At 46.5% G+C, this 19,178-nt stretch overlaps 1 protein-coding gene across 2 annotated transcripts in view; it reads right to left on the bottom strand.

Moving 5' to 3' along the window:
• The window catches only part of HKDC1 (hexokinase domain containing 1), a 41,350-nt gene that overhangs the window by 15,717 nt on the left and 6,455 nt on the right, over positions 1-19,178 (bottom strand). Inside the window, exons 3-10 of one of the 2 annotated variants that reach the window (XM_020901420.2) lie at positions 14,729-14,877; positions 14,517-14,636; positions 10,462-10,557; positions 8,560-8,662; positions 6,225-6,408; positions 3,115-3,270; positions 1,772-2,005; positions 428-732 (exon numbers count right to left, since the gene is read on the bottom strand). In XM_020901420.2, coding sequence (XP_020757079.1) covers positions 428-732; positions 1,772-2,005; positions 3,115-3,270; positions 6,225-6,408; positions 8,560-8,662; positions 10,462-10,557; positions 14,517-14,636; positions 14,729-14,877 — 1,347 coding nt within the window. The remainder of the gene's footprint in view (positions 1-427; positions 733-1,771; positions 2,006-3,114; positions 3,271-6,224; positions 6,409-8,559; positions 8,663-10,461; positions 10,558-14,516; positions 14,637-14,728; positions 14,878-19,178) is intronic. The other variant, XM_020901421.2, reaches the window with a different exon arrangement.

The raw sequence follows: 19,178 nt of genomic DNA, 5'->3' as shown, positions 1-19,178 counted from the left end.
ACTTGTCTGAAGAACTGACTTCACTGTTGTGTAGCTCCTGTCAGCTGAGCACAGAGGACCAGGAAAAGGATCCAGTATCAGAAAAGTCAGGGGCAGAAAATGAAGAGAGGGGAGGGGAAGACAGCCAAGCCCCAGGAAAGAAGAAAGCCAGAAGAAAGGGCAGAAGACAAGCCAGACACGCCACAGTGTCCAGATGGGAGCTCCCGGGGACAGTGCCTGGTTCTTCACACACATGGAACCGAACTTAGGCATTCTTCACTGCCAGTGCCCTGGATCAACCAAAGAACCGATTCAGCAGAGTACTCTCCCTCCCTCCATTATAGACACGAACCCAAGGCTCTTGAAACAAAGATCCTAACTGGGTTTTAAGGAGCTTGGATGGAGCTCTGGGTGGCCCATCAGAGAAGGGAGTGGCGCAGGGCCCCACCTGTGCCATCCGGCATCCCACAGACGTAGGTGGGCAGCATCTTGACTGTGGCCAGCGGGTGGGTATCCTTCTTCAGCCCACACTCGAACTCAACCCGCATCTTGTTCTGAATGCCCACCAGTTGCTCTTGGGTCAGCTGGAACAGAGCCAGCACCTTGTCAATCTGCTTCCGCTGGGCCTGCACGCGGGAGGCCACTGCGGTCACCATGGCAGCGCCCTTGGTGCTGCCACTCTCCGACAGGAGGAAGCGGACGTCACAGTTTGGGACCAGTTTCCTCACCACCTTGTGCAGGCGTTTCGGGTACCTGAAGGCAGGGGTGATGGCAAAATATGTAAAAACCATAAAGGCCCGGGACCAGCCAATAGAAACAGATACAAGTGGAGCAGTGGAACAGCATCCTGGGGAGCCCTGCTGGGCCAAGGCTCACCCCTCTAGTTGCTGGATGGAGGGAGACGATGGGGGTGACTAGCATAGGGTCCAGATCATCTGAGGGAGTGGAAGGGACCCTTGGAAGCCTCAAAGAAGTGGTTATTTTATCACTAACATTACAACTAGTAGGGCATATCCACACATAATATATGGACTTCCATGGTGACTCAGCAGTAAAGAATCTGCCTGCAATGCAGGAGCTGCAGGAGACGCAGGTTCAATTCCCAGGTCATGAAGATGCCCTTGAGGAGGGCATGGCAACCCACTCCAGTATTCTTGCCTGGAGAATCCCATGGATAGGGGAGCCTGGTGGGCTACAGTCCATAGGGTCACAAAGAGTCAGACACAACTGAAGCAACTTAGCGTGCATACGCTCATAATATATTGATTGAACATCATCTCTGCCCATAGGGAAAGGTTTTTTCCCCCAGCTCTTCCCAGGTCTACACGCCTAACTTTCAATTACACCTCTGTGAGTCAGAGGGGCTTTCATTCTCCCTTCTTCTGTGTTTTCCTACCAGTATCCTTCATGTGAACATGGCAACCTCTGCCATCCAGATATTTCCCCATTTATAACTGGACATATCTTACTTTCCTATCTTAACATAGTGAGTATTCAATAATAATAGATAGATGAATATAGGGATATATAGATAGATAAGCACATGGATGGATGGCCTTGCTAGTCAGACTATTGACTTTAGCAAAACATTCCTTTAAGAATGAGCCCCTAAAGCAGCCCTGCTAGCTAGATGAATGTAATCTCTAAATTCACCCTTTGCTGTATAATCTCAGAACCATAGAATATGGTTGGTTCTGGCAACCCAGAGAAGCAGCATAGTTTAGAAAGGAAACTGGACTCTGCTCCCGGGGAGATTGCTTGCGGAGGGTGTGGGCCGGCGGCCAGTACTCACTGGGGGTGGATCTTGTAGAGTGTGCCGTCCATGCCCACCGTGGTCCGGAGCCGTACCAGCTTCTTGTTCTCCCGGAGGCGTGTCAGGATGGCTGCCAGGGCGGCTGCGCAGAGATTTGCTGAGCGGAAGGAGACGATGGTGCAGACGTGCTGGACCGCAATGCAATCTGCATCCGAAGGTTCCAGGCCCAGATCTGTCAAGATCTCTCTCGTATTGGCTAGGCCTTCTTTGTACCTGGCCAGGGGACAGGAATGAGAGGACCACACTGCCCCCATCCCATGGGAAGCCCCCTCAGAGAGAGTGTTCCCACCTCTCAGGACTGTGAACATACACAGGCTGGCACATCGTCATATAATAATAATAATGATTTCAACAATGATCATGGCGGCCACCACTTATTGCTCATTTACTATGTGCCAGATGCTCGTCCAAGGACTTGACATGTGTTAACTCAGTCCTCACAACAAACCTGGGGGGAGGACCGTCATTATCCCACTGTGCAGAAGAGGGATCTGAGGCACAGACAGGGTAGGTAACCTGTCCATAGGCACACAGCTGGTGAGCGCAAGGGTCAAGATTTGAACTCAGCCAGTTAGGTTAAGGAGTCCGCCCTCTTAGGCACCCTGTACTGCACTGCCTTCCATAGAAACTCAGTCCCTGCCAAGCTCTGCATAAACACACACTCTGGAAGTCAGATGTCACCCTGCTGAGCTCAGAATCTAAGCTGATTGCAAAGCTCAGGGCAGTGCCAGGGTTTCTAAGCTTGAGGAATAGGATCTTGAGTCAACCCGGGCCAGTCACCCTCAGCAGTCAGCTCCCTACTGCAGACCTTTGTGTGAGCTCTTCCCTCTAACCGCCAAAGCGAAAACCAAATGCAGTCCCTGACAGCAGCAGGTAGAGAAGATTATTGCTGTAGTGGGAATTCTTAACTTGGATTCCATGCTTGGGCCTTAATGGTTCCAAGGATGCCCTGATATTATGAGCAAAATTGTGTGCAAGTGTGCATTTTGGGGGTAAAGGGTCCAGAACTTAGACTCTCCAAGGGGTCTGCAAGCCTAAAAAGGTTATATCACCAGTTTAGGGAGGAAAAAGGCAACAAAACATGAGAAGAGGGTAAACCTCCAACAGCAGAATCCCTGGCTATTGAAACCAACCAGAAGCCACATGTGAGGCATGACAGGCACTGCTAATCCACCTGAAGCCATGCGCAGGTCTGAAATTGTCCCGGTGAAGAAGGAAGATCTGGTTCCTCCTATGCACTACTCCCATGAGCATACCATGCCTTGGTTGCCCGCACTACCCCCTTCAGAGTCAAGGTGGGAGGGACCCTGCCAGTAGCTCACCTCTCCATGGCAGCCACATGCCGTGTTTCAATCTTGCCTTTAATGTGAAGAGCAGAGGATTTCTCGCCGCCAAACAGGAGGCCTGCCTTGGCCATCTTCAGCAAGATGAGCCTGACGAGTTCACCCAAGTATAGGCCGCTGATCATTTTTTCAAACCTACAATTTGGTGAACAGATAAGTAGCAGCAATGCCTTTGGTTATGCAGCATTCCTTTCCCAAGCCCATGAGCCATGGCCCAGAGTCAGGAACACAAGTAGTGGAAAGGCCTCTTTCTGGGTCAGGAGGCCTCAGTCCTTGCCCCACCTTGAGAGGCCCTTCAGAGCCCACTGCAGCTCTCTGAGCTGCATTATCCCCACTTATAAAAGAGGAGCACTGAACTAGAGGAAACCTATGATTCTTTTCTGATCACAAAGTGCTTGAATCCAAGAATCTCTACTTCAAATCACCCTTGGCCATGGAGGTGCCAGTCTCACATTAGATATAAGGAATCTCAACTTCAGAGAATTTAGGTACTTTCCCAAGATCACTAACCACAGCATGACAAATCCAAATTTGAAATGTTTCCAACTCCTACATGTTCCTTCCCAAGAGAAAAAGATGTTGTATCTATTAATTGGGCTAAGATAGCCTCAGAGAGGTTCTACAATAATATGAGTCACCTGGATAACCAACAAGGACCTACTGTACAGAACAGGGAACTCTATCAATAGTCTGTAATAATCTATATGGGAAAAAATCTGAAAAAGAATGAATATATGTATATGTATAACTGAATCACTTTGTTGTACACCTGCAACTAACACTATAAATCTACCATACTCCAATAAAACTTTTAAACATAGTAATAAAATAAAATCTAAAGACACACACACAAAATAATATGGGTGAAATGTCCCACCAGGTTACCCACATGTGGACTTTCAGTCTGCATACAACAAGCAATTACTGTTTCCCAAGTAAACTATTAAATATAATTTTTATTCTGCAAACATAATAAAATACAAAATCGAGGACAACCAGTTTCCTAATTAACTTTATCCATTTCATTATAAAATGTCGTAAAACATTACAAAAATAGAAGACAATAAAAAGAAATCCCAGCTGAGCTTGGGATAGTGGAATTATGTTAAGTGAAATGAATAGTGTGAGGATGCTAAAGTCACCACAATGGACCCAGTTCCTTAGGCTGTGACTGTTCTGTGTCACCAGCAGAATGGGTGTGTGCTGGGGAACAAGTACATCTAAAGCAGAAATTTGTTCCTCAGATATTCACTTCTAGTGTTGAGTGGTTTCCAGGAGGCACTTAAAATGTTTATTCACCAGGGCTTCTTGGGAAAATGGTTGATTCCATTGCTGGGACTGGGAAAGTACATGGTGAGCCTGGAGCGTCTTACTGTGCAAGAAAATAAGGAGGTACTTAGAGTGACGGGAACATGTCAGAAGCTCTTAGGGACTACCTGAGGAAGCTTCCACTGGCTAAATCTGAAAAAAAATTTGATAGGAAGGAATGATTAAATAATGATAGGAAAAAATTATAGCTCATTAAATTATAAAAGAATCTGTATTAGTATAAGGAAGTAAGTGGAGGAGATAGCTCTTCCTTACAGTATTCCTTACAGTAGAATAGCAACTAATAACTGCAGAGAGAATGATGGATCTAGAAATTCATCAATGGATGCTAAAACTAGAGAGTAAAAGTTTAATGAGACACAGGATAATTGCATAGTCTCAAAGTATCTCTTCACCAGATACTTATTCATTACAGAGGGAATAACCTTGGGGTGGAAAAGCTTCTCAAATATTCCCTTAACCAAGTGATTTGAATTTGAGTCATCAGTAACTGAAGAAATATTATACACTTCCAGATCTGATGCCCTGGGAAGGACACACACCACTTGTGTGATAGTCCTGCTGAAAATGTATCACCTGAATCTAATCATGGGAAACGTCAGACAAATACAAGCTGAGAGACATGCTGTGAAATACATGGTCTGTATTCTTGAAGACCATGAAAAGCAAAAATATATTACAGAAGATTGAAAGCGGCTGAAGAGACACAGCAGCAACATGTAATGTGTGATCCTGGACCTGGAAAATTTTTCTTTTTAAATAAAGGACATTAGTGGGGCAGCAGGTGAGTTTTGAGTAAGATCTATAAATTAGATATTAGAACTGATTAAATGCTAATGTCCTAATTTTGATAATTACACTTTGGTTATATAAGAGAATGCACCTGTTCTCAGGTAATACTCTGAAGTATTTAGGGGTGAGGGGATATTACATTTGCAATTATAGTTTCAGATGGTTCAGAAAAATAATTTTATTCAGACATATGTGTATTTTATACAGGTGTATATTTTATGTGTCTGTGTATATACATTTACACACAGATAGAATGTTACTATTTGGGTATTTGACTGAAGGTTGTACTAGTCTCATTACTTTTCTATAAATCTGAAATTATTTTTAAAAATTGTAAACATTTTTTCATTCAACAGACACTTTTTGTTTGTTTTTTAACAAACACTTAAAGTTGCAGCAATGTGTAAAGACACTATGTGTAGAAAGGGAAGGAAATCCCAAGTGTAGCTGCCCTCCCGGAGTTCAGCATGCAGTCAGAGCTGAGGCAGAACCTGAAGGCTCACAGTACATGTGAGCGTGGGGTGAGAGTGCAGGACATCCGCGTGAGACCCCAGGCCGGGGGGAAGTCCCACCAGGCGCTTCGTGACGAGGCCTCGGAGGAAGTGAGGTGCAGCGGAGCCCTGAAACTAGCGAGGAATGTGTGCTTCCTCGGGCTGCACTGATCTGTTCTGTGACCATTCATTCCAATGGGCCAAAAACGCAGGACTTGAGTCACCAGGTTCACAGCTGTATCTCCCCTGCATCTGGATTGAATCTGATCAGCGATATGACCTGGGAGAAATCACTCGATTTCTTTGGCTTCCCTTTCCTTATCTATCTGGTGAAACTGAAATATCAATACAAGCCTTGCCTCTTAAACTCGCATGATGGAGAACAAGTGACAGCTAAGACGTCTCCCAGGTACGCAGCGCATCTGCATGAGGACAGTCACCGGCGCCGGTGCCCAGATTACAGCACGCGGTACTCACAGCTGCTTCCCGGGGTTGAGGGAGCCGAGGTCCAGCTCCCGGTCGAACTCAGTGCGGATGTCCTCCAGGGCCCCGTCGTCCCCGAAGGCCCCCCACTCGGTGCTGATGCACATCCTCCCCTCGTCGCCCTCCACCAGGTCGATGTTGCTCATGTCCTCCATGTAGCACGCGTTGGTGCCGGTACCTGGACGAGGGATCAGAGAGAAAACGGACAGCCGCGAGGGCGCCCGGCTGGGCAAAGACAGGAAACTCTCAACCGCCCGAGAGTCCTCTGAATGCGCCACAAAGTGCTTTTGATCCACTCCCGGGGCTGGTTCTTGCTGAGGGAAGCAGCTTTGGCAAGCCCGGGAGTTCATGAGGAATAAAGCTGACATGTCAAGTCCACACTTGTCAGGGTGTTAATGGTTTGCTGTTATGAATGGAGTCGATTGTGAAGAAGTCCCTGATGAATATGTATGAAAGCTGACAGAGCACATTTACGGAGAGGAGGATGAGTTAACTGAATCTTATGTTTTTAAAAATTCACCGACTCACTAATATTTTTAATTCTTTCCCTGTGCTACTTGGCCTTTTCTCTATTTGATACTAAAAATATTCCTTACTCATAGCCTGCCACAAATCCTTCCTAGCATAAGCTACATCCTTATCTTTGACAGTGATGAGCTATCACATAAGACAGTAACATGCCATTATTCAAACATAAATTCACTCCAAGGAAATGCCTCAAACACTTGAGAAGTGAGGAGAGGCTGCAGATAGGCACAACCTGTTTGAGACAGATTGGGATGATGGAAATGTTCCAGCTGGACTGTGGTGATAATTACAAAACTCTATAAATTCACTAAAATCACTAATTATTACCTAAATGAGAGGGGTTTTATGCTTCAATAAAGGTAGTCTTTGGCCATGACACGTGGCATGTGGGGTCTTGGTTGGCCAACCAGGGGCCAAACCTGTGCCCCCTGTAGTGGAAATGTGGGGTCTTAACCACAGGATTACCAGGGAAGTCCCAATAAAGCTGTTTCGTTGTTGTTATTGTTGTTTTAATTTTAAGTATCTTTCCCTGGCTGATGTTTAGTTCTCAGGATTTTAAAGCAACATGAGAAATAAGAGATGTAGGCAATCAGATTGCAATACAATATTTGGGAAAGGCTTTTCTCAGAAAAGCACAGACAGTGGCACCCAACTGGCAGGTTATCAGACAGAGTCAGTAAGACAGACACAGCGGACTGTAGCAGATGCCATGCCGGGCAAGCGCCCGGTCCATTCTGAGGTGTGGGGCTCCAGAAACTGGAAGGCAAATCAAGACCCCCAGATGTAAAGATCCTGCTCTTTGGGAAAGTCAGACTGAGGGGAGTGAGATGCAAATTAGGAAAAAGCAATTCAGAAAACTTTCCCCAATAGTAGCAAAGGAATAGGAGGGTTGAAGGGACATTTGAGAACAGCTTATAAATCCGGTCCATTTGGCCTTACTGACCCCACACAGCCTTTTCATGGACCCCTCCGGGAGGGCCCCCTTCCAGCTCAGGTGTTGAGACCACCCACAGACACTCCCACTATGCCGTGGCCCCTTGGCTGGCCTTACCCTTGGTAGTTGATTCTCTACAGAGCAGCCAAACAAGCTTTTTCAAAGTGGACACCCCTCTTGCCCATCCACCACCCAAAGTCCTCTAGTGCCCTGTCTCCCATGGGTTTAAAGTCAGAGACCTTCCAGGGACCGTGTCCCATGTCTTCGGTGATCTGCCGGGTCCCAGCCACTCTTTCTCACCTGAATGGCCTTCTACTCTCAGCCTCACCCCCTTTGATTCACAACCATTCAGCCTTTTAGGGCTCCTCGAGGCCAGACTCATTCCCCTCTCACAGTCCGCAGGATTCACTTCCTCTCCATCTCTGCTTTGCTCCCTCCTCCTCACCACTGAGGTCCCTGCTCAAATGTCACCCCTCAGGGAGGTCTCACCTCACAACCCCACTACACACACTCTCAGTCACATCACCCCGCTTTATATTCCTCATCACACTAACCACCTGAGATATGATTTGTTTAGGCCTTTCTGGTCTCTCCTCCACCTCTGCACTGAAAGTTTCACAAGTACAGGAATCTTTGGAACTCTCACCATCGAGAATCTGACACAGAGCCCAAGGCCTAGCACGCAATGGTTACTCAGTAAACACTTGTGAATGAATGCGTGTATTAATTTTCTATCTCCCTATGTTGCTTCTTCTAAGTAGAAAATGCCAACACTCTTCCCACAGAATTTACTCAGAGTTTCCTGAAACTAAGCCCCAAACCAGCCCCTTGCAACCCACCTCCAAAGAGCAAGGCAAATTGAGTTACCAATGATGACACCAACTTCGCAGTAGGGATCGTCATAGGCACACGTCATCATGGTCCCCACGGTATCGTTGACCAAAGCCAGGATGTCCACATCTAAGTCCTGCTGGAACACAAGTCGCAGAGGGCATCAGTGTGTGGGAGGGAGGCGCTATTCCCTTATTTTTCCCCATCAGGGAAGCAAAAGTAATGAAGGTGCCTGGTTCAGAGAATCACCAGATCCTGCCTTCTGGGCCTGCCTGTAAGAAATAAGGCCTTTGTCCCACAGCAGTTGTCTGCCTTCAGTCACGATGTTCTGACTTTTCCTGCTGACCCCTAGATCCTACACACCTTCGACTCAAAATGAACTAGCAAAACAGGAAAGAACTATTAGGGAAATTAAAATGGAGGTAGTCTTGTTCAGGATTCAAAATTAGGGGAGCAGGCCTCTGACTGACTTCCGACCTTGGCAGAACTGCATGTCTGCTTGCAAGCACACTGGTGGTTACCAGCAAGTCAAGTGGCATTTTAGATAAGAAAAGGAGTGGGTGTTGGACTTTCTTAAGGCCCTGGAGATCTCACTAGTCCCCAGGGTCTAAGGAATCTTAAGATTCACAAGTTGAAATGAATAGCATTGTAAAAGTTAAAGGAAAACCAGAGCTGCATTTTTACATGAAAACCGATTAATAGTATCAGTTTGCAGGCTGGGATTATAAGCAGAAGCCCCCAGAACTGCGACTTGAAGTCTCGGCCATGGTGTGGATGCACCACCTTGGACCCTTTCCCCAACTGGGGCTCCAGATTGCTATTACTTGGGACTTCCCAGTGTTGTTCAAGTATGGATGTAGGTTGCCGGCCCAATTTGGTGATGTATACACTGCTATTCCTCTCTATTGTTTCTGTTTCTTCTAATGACTGTACATTAAAATTAAGTTAAATAATCTTCTAGAAAAAATTTAAATTGTTAAAAAAAAAAAAAGAAGGAAGGACTTTGTCAAGGTTTAAGGTCCAGGGGAGAAAAAGAGCAGTTGAGACTGAAGAATGAATGAAACCCATGCTGCTGTTTCATGGGTGAAGGCCTCTGAGCAATGAAAACATGAGGGACAGATCTCCAAGACTCCAGCCAATGCTTGAAGAACCCTGAGGAATCATGTTTATCCTAGCAGCAATGGTGCTTCCAGGAAAAAACACCAAAGTCCTCGCCCACAGGGACATTTTAACCAGCCTCAGCCAAGTCCTCTCTGTGAGCAGCATCAGGGGTTTCCTGTTCTATCAAGTCAACCAGGGTTATTGCACCACAATTCCACAAGGTTTGGGAGAGTATTTTAAAGCAAAATGAAAACAATAAGAGAAAAAGTATACAAAAGACTATGATAGCAACTTTAAAGAGAAAAAAGACTGGAAGGGTATACTTCAAAATATTTCTCACATTGTCAGTGTAACAAGTCAATTGGGTTAATTTGTGTACTCAGCTCAGCCAGGAGCATGGCTTGCTTTAATAGTTTTTTAAATTATTGTAAAACGTATCCAACAAATAGAGATATTCAATGAGTAGGGTGTAGAAAATGGGACAGAGAGCCAGACAGGAAAGAAAATGACCTTTCATGCCTCAGAGAGGAAAGGTGAGGGTCAGAGCATCACACACAGCATCGAATCTAACCAAGACCCCCTTAAGAGGCTGTGGCAGCTGGGGAGGTCCCAGGGACCTCCCTTCAACAGTGATTAGAACACTGGCCACATACCAGTCCCACAGAAGGGTTTATCCAAATTGGCTACGTCTGTGCTACAGTGAGAACTTTCTTAGGATCAGGTCCTTCTCTGATTCTCCTTCAAGGGCAGGCACAGTAGAAGACAACACTTCCCCACCCCCACAAGAGATAAGGGCCAGAACTAGTAGAGCTCCCCACACTCAGAGGGGTTCCTTACCTGGTGTCTTTTCATAGCATTGGTCAGGGAGCGCACTACGTCTGTACCCTGAACTCCCCTCGCCTTAAACTTCTTCGTCCATGAAAGCAGGATACCCTGGGGGAAGATATTAGATCCAGAGAAAACAAAGAAGGCACTCGGTTCTGAAAATGAGCTGCAGAAATTTCATGCTTACTACAGTGGGTCCCCTGTAGCCTTCTCTTTAAGTTGAGTCGCACTGATTCTTTCATTTCCTTAGAGGCCTTTTCTAATAATTTCGACATGCTTATTACTCTCATCTGAGCAGTTTAAAATATTATACACAGCGGCAGAAAGAACAATGGCTGCAGGGTCAGAATGCTTGGGTTCACAATACACTGTCCAAGTCATTTAGCCTCAGTTTACTCACCTGGAAGTGGAAACATCACCTCCCTGCCTCTGTCACAGGAGTGTTCTGATGGAAGTACCCGGAATGTGGTAGACACGTGATGTGTGCAGAATGTCAAGTTTGCAAGGCCCACAAAGCAGAACCAATATGTTACCTTGTAAGACTCTTTTGGGGACTTAATTTCAACTTGGAAAAATGGATCTCAATATGCATTATCAATTATCTGCTTACAAGTGGTGCTTCTCAAAGAGTTTCATGTCTAACATAGCAAATAATCACAGGATTTTTCAGACTGAAGGAGAACTTGAAGATTAAAAGATGCCCAAGGTTACCTAGTGGAGAGGGGTTGAGCCCAAACTTACAAACTCCCTGACGAGCCCCACCCCCTCAGCTTATGAATAAAGCAGACAAGCTTCAGAAAAGAAGAAGTTGCTCCGAGTCGCATAGTCAGTGAAGGAGAGAGCCCAATTGGAACAAAGGTTTCTGACGCTAACCCCCTCCCCACATCCCTCTAACCCCCCACCGCACTTCAGAGATCAGGTTTTTTCCCCTGCACCACAGCGCCGCCTAGTGGTAGCTCCCCCTAACTTCTGCCCTCTTGGGCCACGGTATCTCCTGCCCCCTGGACAGAAGAGGGAGAGATTGTTTGGTGGTGTCCCCGCAAAAACGACACCAGGGACAATGTGGGACCTGTTAAAGGGAGATATACAGGGGAGTGGTGAATAAATGCATGTGACATATTGTTAAGTGGGGGAAAAAAGCTGTACATACAGCTTAACACCAGTATTCAATATAGATACGATTGCAAGGGGCTCAGACGGTAAAAAATCCGCCTGCAATTCAGGAAACCCAGGCTCAGTCTCTGGTTGAGGAAGATTCCCCTGGAGAAGGGAATGGCTACCCACTCCAGTATTCTTGCCTGGATATTGCTATGGACAGAGGAGGTTAACAGGCTATAGTCCATGGGGTCCCAAAGAGTCGGACATGACTGAGTGACTAACACATTCATGACTGCAAGGAAAACCCAATAATTCTAGTAGTGGGTATCTCTGAAGGTTGGGATTAGAGGAGATTTCTATTTTCTTCTTTAAAGTTTTCAATTCCAACCCTCTTTTCTCTCTCTTTTCCCCCCTACCTTTAAGAATTATTGCCATTTTATCATCAGAAACACACATACACACACAGAAATTTTTCTTTAAGACTTTTCTGTTTCCTCATTTAAACAAACAAAACAAAACCAAAATGACCTTCTCCTTTAAGTCCAATGCCCTGATCTTCTTTAATCATTTTTTAGTGTCACTAAGAATCCTCCTCAGTCACACGTCCTCGTGAAGTCTTCCCTTTCCCACCTCCTTCTGCACCTACATGGCTGATCAGACTCCATCTTCTCCAAAGCCCTTACTTTCATGTCACAAATTTACATGCAGCAGAATCGTGGTTAAACAGCTATGCCCACTCTCGGTTGTTATTACTAATGCATTTCCTTGTGACTGAAACTTTTCTACTTTAGACTTCTCTGAAAGGCAGCCTGGGAGGAAATTTTATAAAATGCAGGCTAATTCAACTAGACTTTGAAGAGAAATATTTTCACCTTCACTTGATATAATCAAGCCATCCTTGCCTAGTTTAAATGTCATCTGAAAACTCTCCTTGGGATACAACACAAAATGGGTCAAAATGCTTTCAGGCAACTGTTGGTATTTTTTTTAAAAAACAATTTTATTTACTTACTTTTGGGCGGGGCGTGGGGGTGTGTGGCATGCTGCATAGCATGTAAAATCTTAGTTCTCTGACCACTGATCAAGCCTGCAACCCCCCTACACTGGGAGCAGAGAGGATGAACCACTGGATCACCAGGGAGTCCCCTGCTGGCATTTTAAACAACTTTCTAGAGCTGTGTCTGTTTGGAAAATCAGTGTGGTCAGAGAGTTTGTAAGCTTGGGCTGAGAAATTCTTGGCTGTGTGGCCTTGGATAAGTCTCTTAAACTTTCTGAACTGCAGTTTCTTTGACTATAAAATAGAAATAATTTTATCTGCCTCATATGATTGCTTTGGGATTTTAGTGAGGTTATACACATGAAGAGTTCAACATAGTACAAGTGTAAACATCTGAGGTGTAGTCTATCATCATTATCATAATCTTCCTTCTTCTTAAGGTCTCTGTTCCTAAGCTCAAATAAGAGGTGTTTAACTATCTGGAGAATTGAGGCCTGATTTCCTGACTTCCCCCCACTTCCCTTACTGACTTGGGGGAACTCTGTTCTTTCAGCGTGCAAAGATAAGCAAAGCTCCACCTGTCCTCTCCTAACTTCCCTGAAACCTTTACACTAATTTCCTCCCAATTGTTTCTTTAGAAAATAACTCATCAGTAAACCTCAGCCCATATCCCATATAGATAGACGATGGTAAATTCCCATTCAATGGAATCCAGTAAATGATTGATTGCACCTTTCAATTGTCAGATAGTTATCAAGCAGCTATTAAATATAAGACACTGTGCTTGAGACCCTAGAAATGGACAGGAAGAACAATATAAAATAGTGCCTGCCCTCCGGAAATATCTGTTCAGTTGAGGGACAAGGTACAAAAGCATGAAGAGACAAGTTGTAGACATTCATTAAAACTTTGAAGCTACCATCGATGCACCAGGCACAGTGCTCAGCACATTACAGAAGCTCTGTCTAAGCTTCACCTCAGCCCAGTGAGTAGACAGTATCCCTGTTTTACAGATAAGAAAACAAGGGACCCAAGAAGTTAAGTAACTTGCCCAGGGGACAAAACATGTCTTGAGCCATGATTCAAAGCCAGGTCTATAAAATGTGAAAACCCACTCCCTTTCCACTATCCCATAATCAACAAACATCTCAAGCCAACAACATCAAACACATCCCAAGTCAGGTTGGTCCATGAATTGGCTGTGAACTGGGTGCCATGACCAGTCTGGGCAGCAAGAGTTCAGGGACCATCACTCCAGGCAGGAGACCTGATTCAAGACAATAGCCTCCTGGCCCCAGAAAGCTCACTGTCCTGTTATATGGCCCTTTATTTATTTTCACAGATACATGCAAGATCAGGTTTACCTTCTCCCCATTTACAAACTGATACTCTGAGGCACAGAGAGGTGGATTGCCCAAGTGCCCAGCTGGCTACTTGCATCCCAGACACCAGGGCTGCTCAGTAACACTGTCACTCCAGTGACCCCGCCTCAGGCCTCCTCCTAAGGGCTCACTGTAGAGGGAGACTCCCCCAGCCTTCCCCTTCTTATTCTAGTTAACTATGTCAGTGCTTCCGAGTATGGTCGCCGGAACAGCAGCATCCATGCCACCCAGCAACTATTAAAAACACAAATCTAAGGCTCCATTAGTTAAGAAACTCCCGCATGGGGCAAGCAATCTGTGTTTAACAAGCCCTCCAGGGGTTCCAACTAAACCAAGGTCTGAGAACCACTGAGCTTGGTGGTGAAAACATTTCATTCCTTGTGCCATGCCCAGGGTAAATGTAAACTCAAGGCAGCCGTGTTACCATATTCTCTGCCTCACACATCCACCTCACTGTTTAAAGACAAAACACAAACAAGAAAAGTCCTGCTGATCTTTCCTGTTCCCAGACTGACCCCCTCACATGCCACATTCTCCAGCCCCAAACCCAAATCCTACACAGCTTATTCCCTTCCTTGCACCAGCCTTACCTCATCTAATTTAGTCTGTTTGCAGGGAAAGGAAAAGGTTAAGCCAAGAGGTAATTTCTTCTGCATCAACTCTTTGGTCTTCATGAAATCTGCCAGACAGTCAGCTACGTATTCAAACAGCTGCAGGGAAGAGAAAGCACAGGACACAGGGCTAAGGTCATCCAGAAACTTGGTACCAAGGACCACCTTTGAAGAGCCCCCGGTCTTGGTACCTCTGTGCCATTCCCTCGGATGATTTCATTGGGTGTTGGGTAAAACTGACTCTCCATCTGGACATTTCGTTTCCCCTCTTCAGAGACTTGCACCTTCAAGACTCGAAACTTGGATCCTCCAAGATCCAGAGAGAGAAATTCCCCATTTTCTATGAAAAATATAAACCCCCAAAAGTTATCATTTACTGAGAGTCTGCTATACACAAGCTCCTTAGAAGTTGGACTGTGATAAACATGAAATCTCACACCCCCACAAGCCAGGTATGCCTGTGCGCCAAGGCTCTAGAAGTGTGACTGTTGATTTGCACCCTCCCAGTGAGGGGCAAAGTTGGGGTGTGACCCAAGTCTGCCTGCCTCAGCCCTGCCCACTGGGCCATCCTGTAAGGAATGAACGTGTTCATCAGGAGAGGGCAAATGTGAATGCACTTTAGGCAGGTGGTATTAGAAACGTGCCTTGAGAGACTTCTCTGGTGGTAGAGTGGATAAGAATCTGCCTGCTGATGCAAGGACACGGGTTCAATCCCTGGTCTGGGAAGATTCCACATGCTGCACAGCAGCTAAGACCATGCACCTCAGCTGAGCCCGCGCCCTGTAACCACTGACGCCCATGCACACAGAGCCTGCGCCCCGCAACAAGGCAACATGCTGCAGTGAGAAGCCTGCACACCGTGACTAGAGAAAGCCAGGAGGCAGCAAAAAGACCAGCACAACCAAAAATTAAAAAGAAAGAAAGAAAGAAATGAGCCTTGAGGATGGAGCTTATTCTAGCACACCACAACCACCACAACCAGGAAGGGAGAGTTGATACTCCACAAAATGCAAATAAGGCAGAAAAGACAGGAGGATTTCAGGGAAGAGAAACACCAGCTTCATACCAGCCTCTGTCTCATGGACAGAGAGAAAATACTCTAGGAGGGAAGGGAGACAAACACCTAATCCTGGCCCTTAAGGGGCCAAGGATGCTTAATATTTTGGGCCAGAGTCATTCCAAAAGGAGAAAATGTAACATGACCTCGGCCAGTATAAGACAGATGCTATTAATAAGAAGGTAGAAATGACACATGTGTTGGGGTGATGTGGCCCATCCTGATGACTTCAACTCAGTCATCAGCATCCAGCCAGCCAGAATTTCTGCCTAGGACCTGCCAGTGTCTTTAGCATTAGCCACAGATATGCGATGGGAGCTCATGTGTGCAGACCCTCGAACCAAGTCTTCGTACAGAATTAACTGTGCTGGAAAATTGGCTGCATGTACCAGGCATGCGTCATGACACATACCCAAGTCACGTATAAATGAAATTCTGTGCACACCAATCTGGTCACCCAAATGGCCTTTTTTTGGTACCATGTGACCCTAGACACAGCTGCCTGAATCTAAGGGACCAGCTGGCCATTCGGAGTCACTGCTTGTAAAGTGTGACATAGAACACAGGGCAATTGCTAGTGGGTGGTAAAAGCAGAAATGGAAGTGTCCTGCACACCAGAGGTCAGCTGGTAGCCAAGGTGGCCACATGGATGTAGGCTGAAACCATAGACATTGGGCTTTCCTGCCCTGGCTTCTGCAGTGTCTGGCTTGTGCCCCTGATCCTTCTCCACTCTCTAGCGTGGCATCTCCCAAAGGTACGCAGGGACCGAATGGGTAGATTTCTGGAGATTCACGATCTCCAAGGGGAGAAGCCTGGGAAACTATATTTAGGAATTACCCCATTGAAGTGAAAGTGAAGTGGCTCAGTTGTGTCTGACTCTTTGCCACCCCATGGACTATAGCCTACCAGGCTCCTCTGTCCATGGGATTTTCCAGGCAAGAATGCTGGAGTGGGGTGCCATTTTCTTCTCCAGAGGATCTTCCCAACCCAGGGATTGAACCCAGGTCTCCCGCATTGCAGGCAGATGCTTTACCGTCTGAGCCACTGGGGAAGTCCCCCAGGTGACCCCTAGGGTAAGTCCCCCAGGAGTTACCCCAGGTGAGTCTTATGCTTAGACAAGTGTGGGACCTTTGTCCCAGTGCAGACATCTGGGGCCCTCAGCTGATAACACAGAGGCTGCTGGCCTCACCCACAGGGCTCAGCCTCCAGGCTGCCTGGAGGCACAGGTCAAGAAGAAAGGCCAATGAAGACGGGCCTAAAGAATCACTGACACATTCAGATCACAAGATGGGCACTTCCTGTCCCCCTTCCCTTGTGAGTGGTGGAGGAGAAGGCACAAATGACCACCATGCTTTTAAGGCTCTTGTGAACAGTCAAGCACAGCTCCCTGACTGACAGCTGGGAGCTAACTCAGGCTCTATCCGGTTACCCGCCTCAGTCAGGTTCAGATGAAGGAGGGGAAACTAGAGAGCAGGCCAACACTGAAGGATTTCTTCTGGAAACTGCACACATTTCAGAAATGGAGGCCCCGAGAGATTAGGAAATAATCCTGAAATCAGACCAGGAGCTCACGGGAGCTCCATAGAACTTGGGACATTTTGGAGAGTTTCAAGCATTCCTTGCACATGACCTCATCTGATGCTAATTAACCTACAAGTTGGTGGACAAACTGGCCACATCTCTTTTACTAATGAGAACAGTGGTTCTGGGACTTGACAAAGGCACGTGGCTCCACAGGCACTCTGGGCCCAGGGACCTCACTGCTGCAGAATCCCTGGTGAGACTGATTGTGTAGTGAGAGGTTCTGAGGAGACCATGAAGTCAGGAGGTGGTGTCTCCTGGCCTGATGAGGAGGTAATTTCTAAAACTTGGTCAGTTTCAATTCCAAACCTTCCTGAAGCAGCCAACAGCCTCCAGACCATTGAAGGCCGCTTTCCCTTGCTTCTGGGGACACACCTCTGCAAGAAGAGCCAAAGCGCTGGAAGTCAGGAGGACTCTGACCCGGTGCTCCCCAACACACACACACCTCACGACTCAGGTGCTTCTCAGAAGGGCCCCAGAGGACCCATCAAGGACCACAGTCTTCTCAGCATTCTCAAAGAGCAGTGTCAGAACTCAGCAGAGATTTCAAAGCAGGACTGTCTCTCTTCAGAGCTTGTGTTTCTCCACATGGTACAGAACCCATGCCACCCAGCCCCCACCAGCAAGGGAATGGGTCTTTCCCATCACAGTTCCCAGGAGCCTCTCAAATAGCAGAGTCAAGCAACTTTGGCCTAGGTGTTCTCCCAGAGGGGCCCTGAGCACTGCTAATCCAATCAAAGGTCCCTGAGAGCTCCCTAAACTTTAGTCCTTGCTCCCTTGAAAGCCCCAAAGCCCCTGCTGGAGCTTGGTTGGAGCACTGGGACTCTGACATTGGGGGGAGTCCCTGGGTCCCCACTGCTGTCATTTGACTTGGGGATAAGAGCTCCACCATGGGGTTCTTATGGGGATTGTATAAGACAGCGAGTCCCTAGCACCCCATGACCACAGGAGGTGTGTAGTAGATACCAATTTCTTTCCTTCCTATGGCTTTACCCAGAGGCTGAGAGTAGAGCAATTTGATGGCAAAATAATAGTTCCCACAAGATGTTTACATCCTGATCATGGGTCCTATGAATATACTAGGTTCTGTGACAAGAAGGAATGAAGGTTGATGATAGAATCAAAATTGCTCATCAGTTGGCCTAATATAATCACAGGGTTTTAAAGTATGGAAGAGGGAGGCTGAAGGATCAGAGTCAGAGATCTGAAGACGCTACACTGGGGCTTGAAGATGGGAAGGGCATGAGCCAGGGAACATAGGAAAAGCTGGGAAATGTGAGGAAACAGAGACTCTTCCCTAAAGCCTCCACAAGGAACGCAGCTCAGCCACATCTTGATGATAGCCCTTGATTATAGACCCATCTCAGACTTCTGACCTCTGAGGCTGCAAGAGAATAAATTTGTGTTGTTTAACACAAATAAGTGTGTGCTAACTTATTACAGCACCAAGAGAGAACACATTTTACAGATAGAAAAATTAAACATGTTGCCAAAGGTCACTGATGAATGACAGACCTGGGCCTAGAACTCAGGTTTCTTCAATTACCATTTAATATTTTTTCCACTATACTATCTTCCACTACTTGCCATCTGTAGCCCAGAACCTGGGTACTTAGGTGTGAAATGCCATTTACTATCTGTTCTGCAAACATTTCAGGCCCAGTATGCATCTAGGACTGTGCAGCGCTCAGAGCACTGCGGTGAAGAAGATGCAGACTCAGCCCCCGGGGAGCACTGGTCCAGTGGGGAGACTCTCATACACAGCGGGGTGACAAGGACCTAACCCAGCATGGGGATGCTTCCCAGGTGAAGCCAGTGATCTCTACACTAAGGTGGAAAGGCCAGGCTGGTGTTCATAAGGGGAAGAGTGTTGGGATGCTCTAGCAGGAGAGGGAACAGAATGCTTAGGGGCCAAGGCAGACAGGGAGAAAGCAAGATGCATTTGAACTTTGGCTCACAACTTTTGATATGGAACATGATTGAAACATAGGAGAGTCAGGAAG

The sequence above is a fragment of the Odocoileus virginianus genome, chromosome 7 (genome assembly GCF_023699985.2).
Source record: "Odocoileus virginianus isolate 20LAN1187 ecotype Illinois chromosome 7, Ovbor_1.2, whole genome shotgun sequence".
NCBI classification, from domain to species: Eukaryota; Metazoa; Chordata; class Mammalia; order Artiodactyla; family Cervidae; genus Odocoileus; species Odocoileus virginianus.
This window is presented reverse-complemented; position numbering and strand designations above follow the sequence as displayed.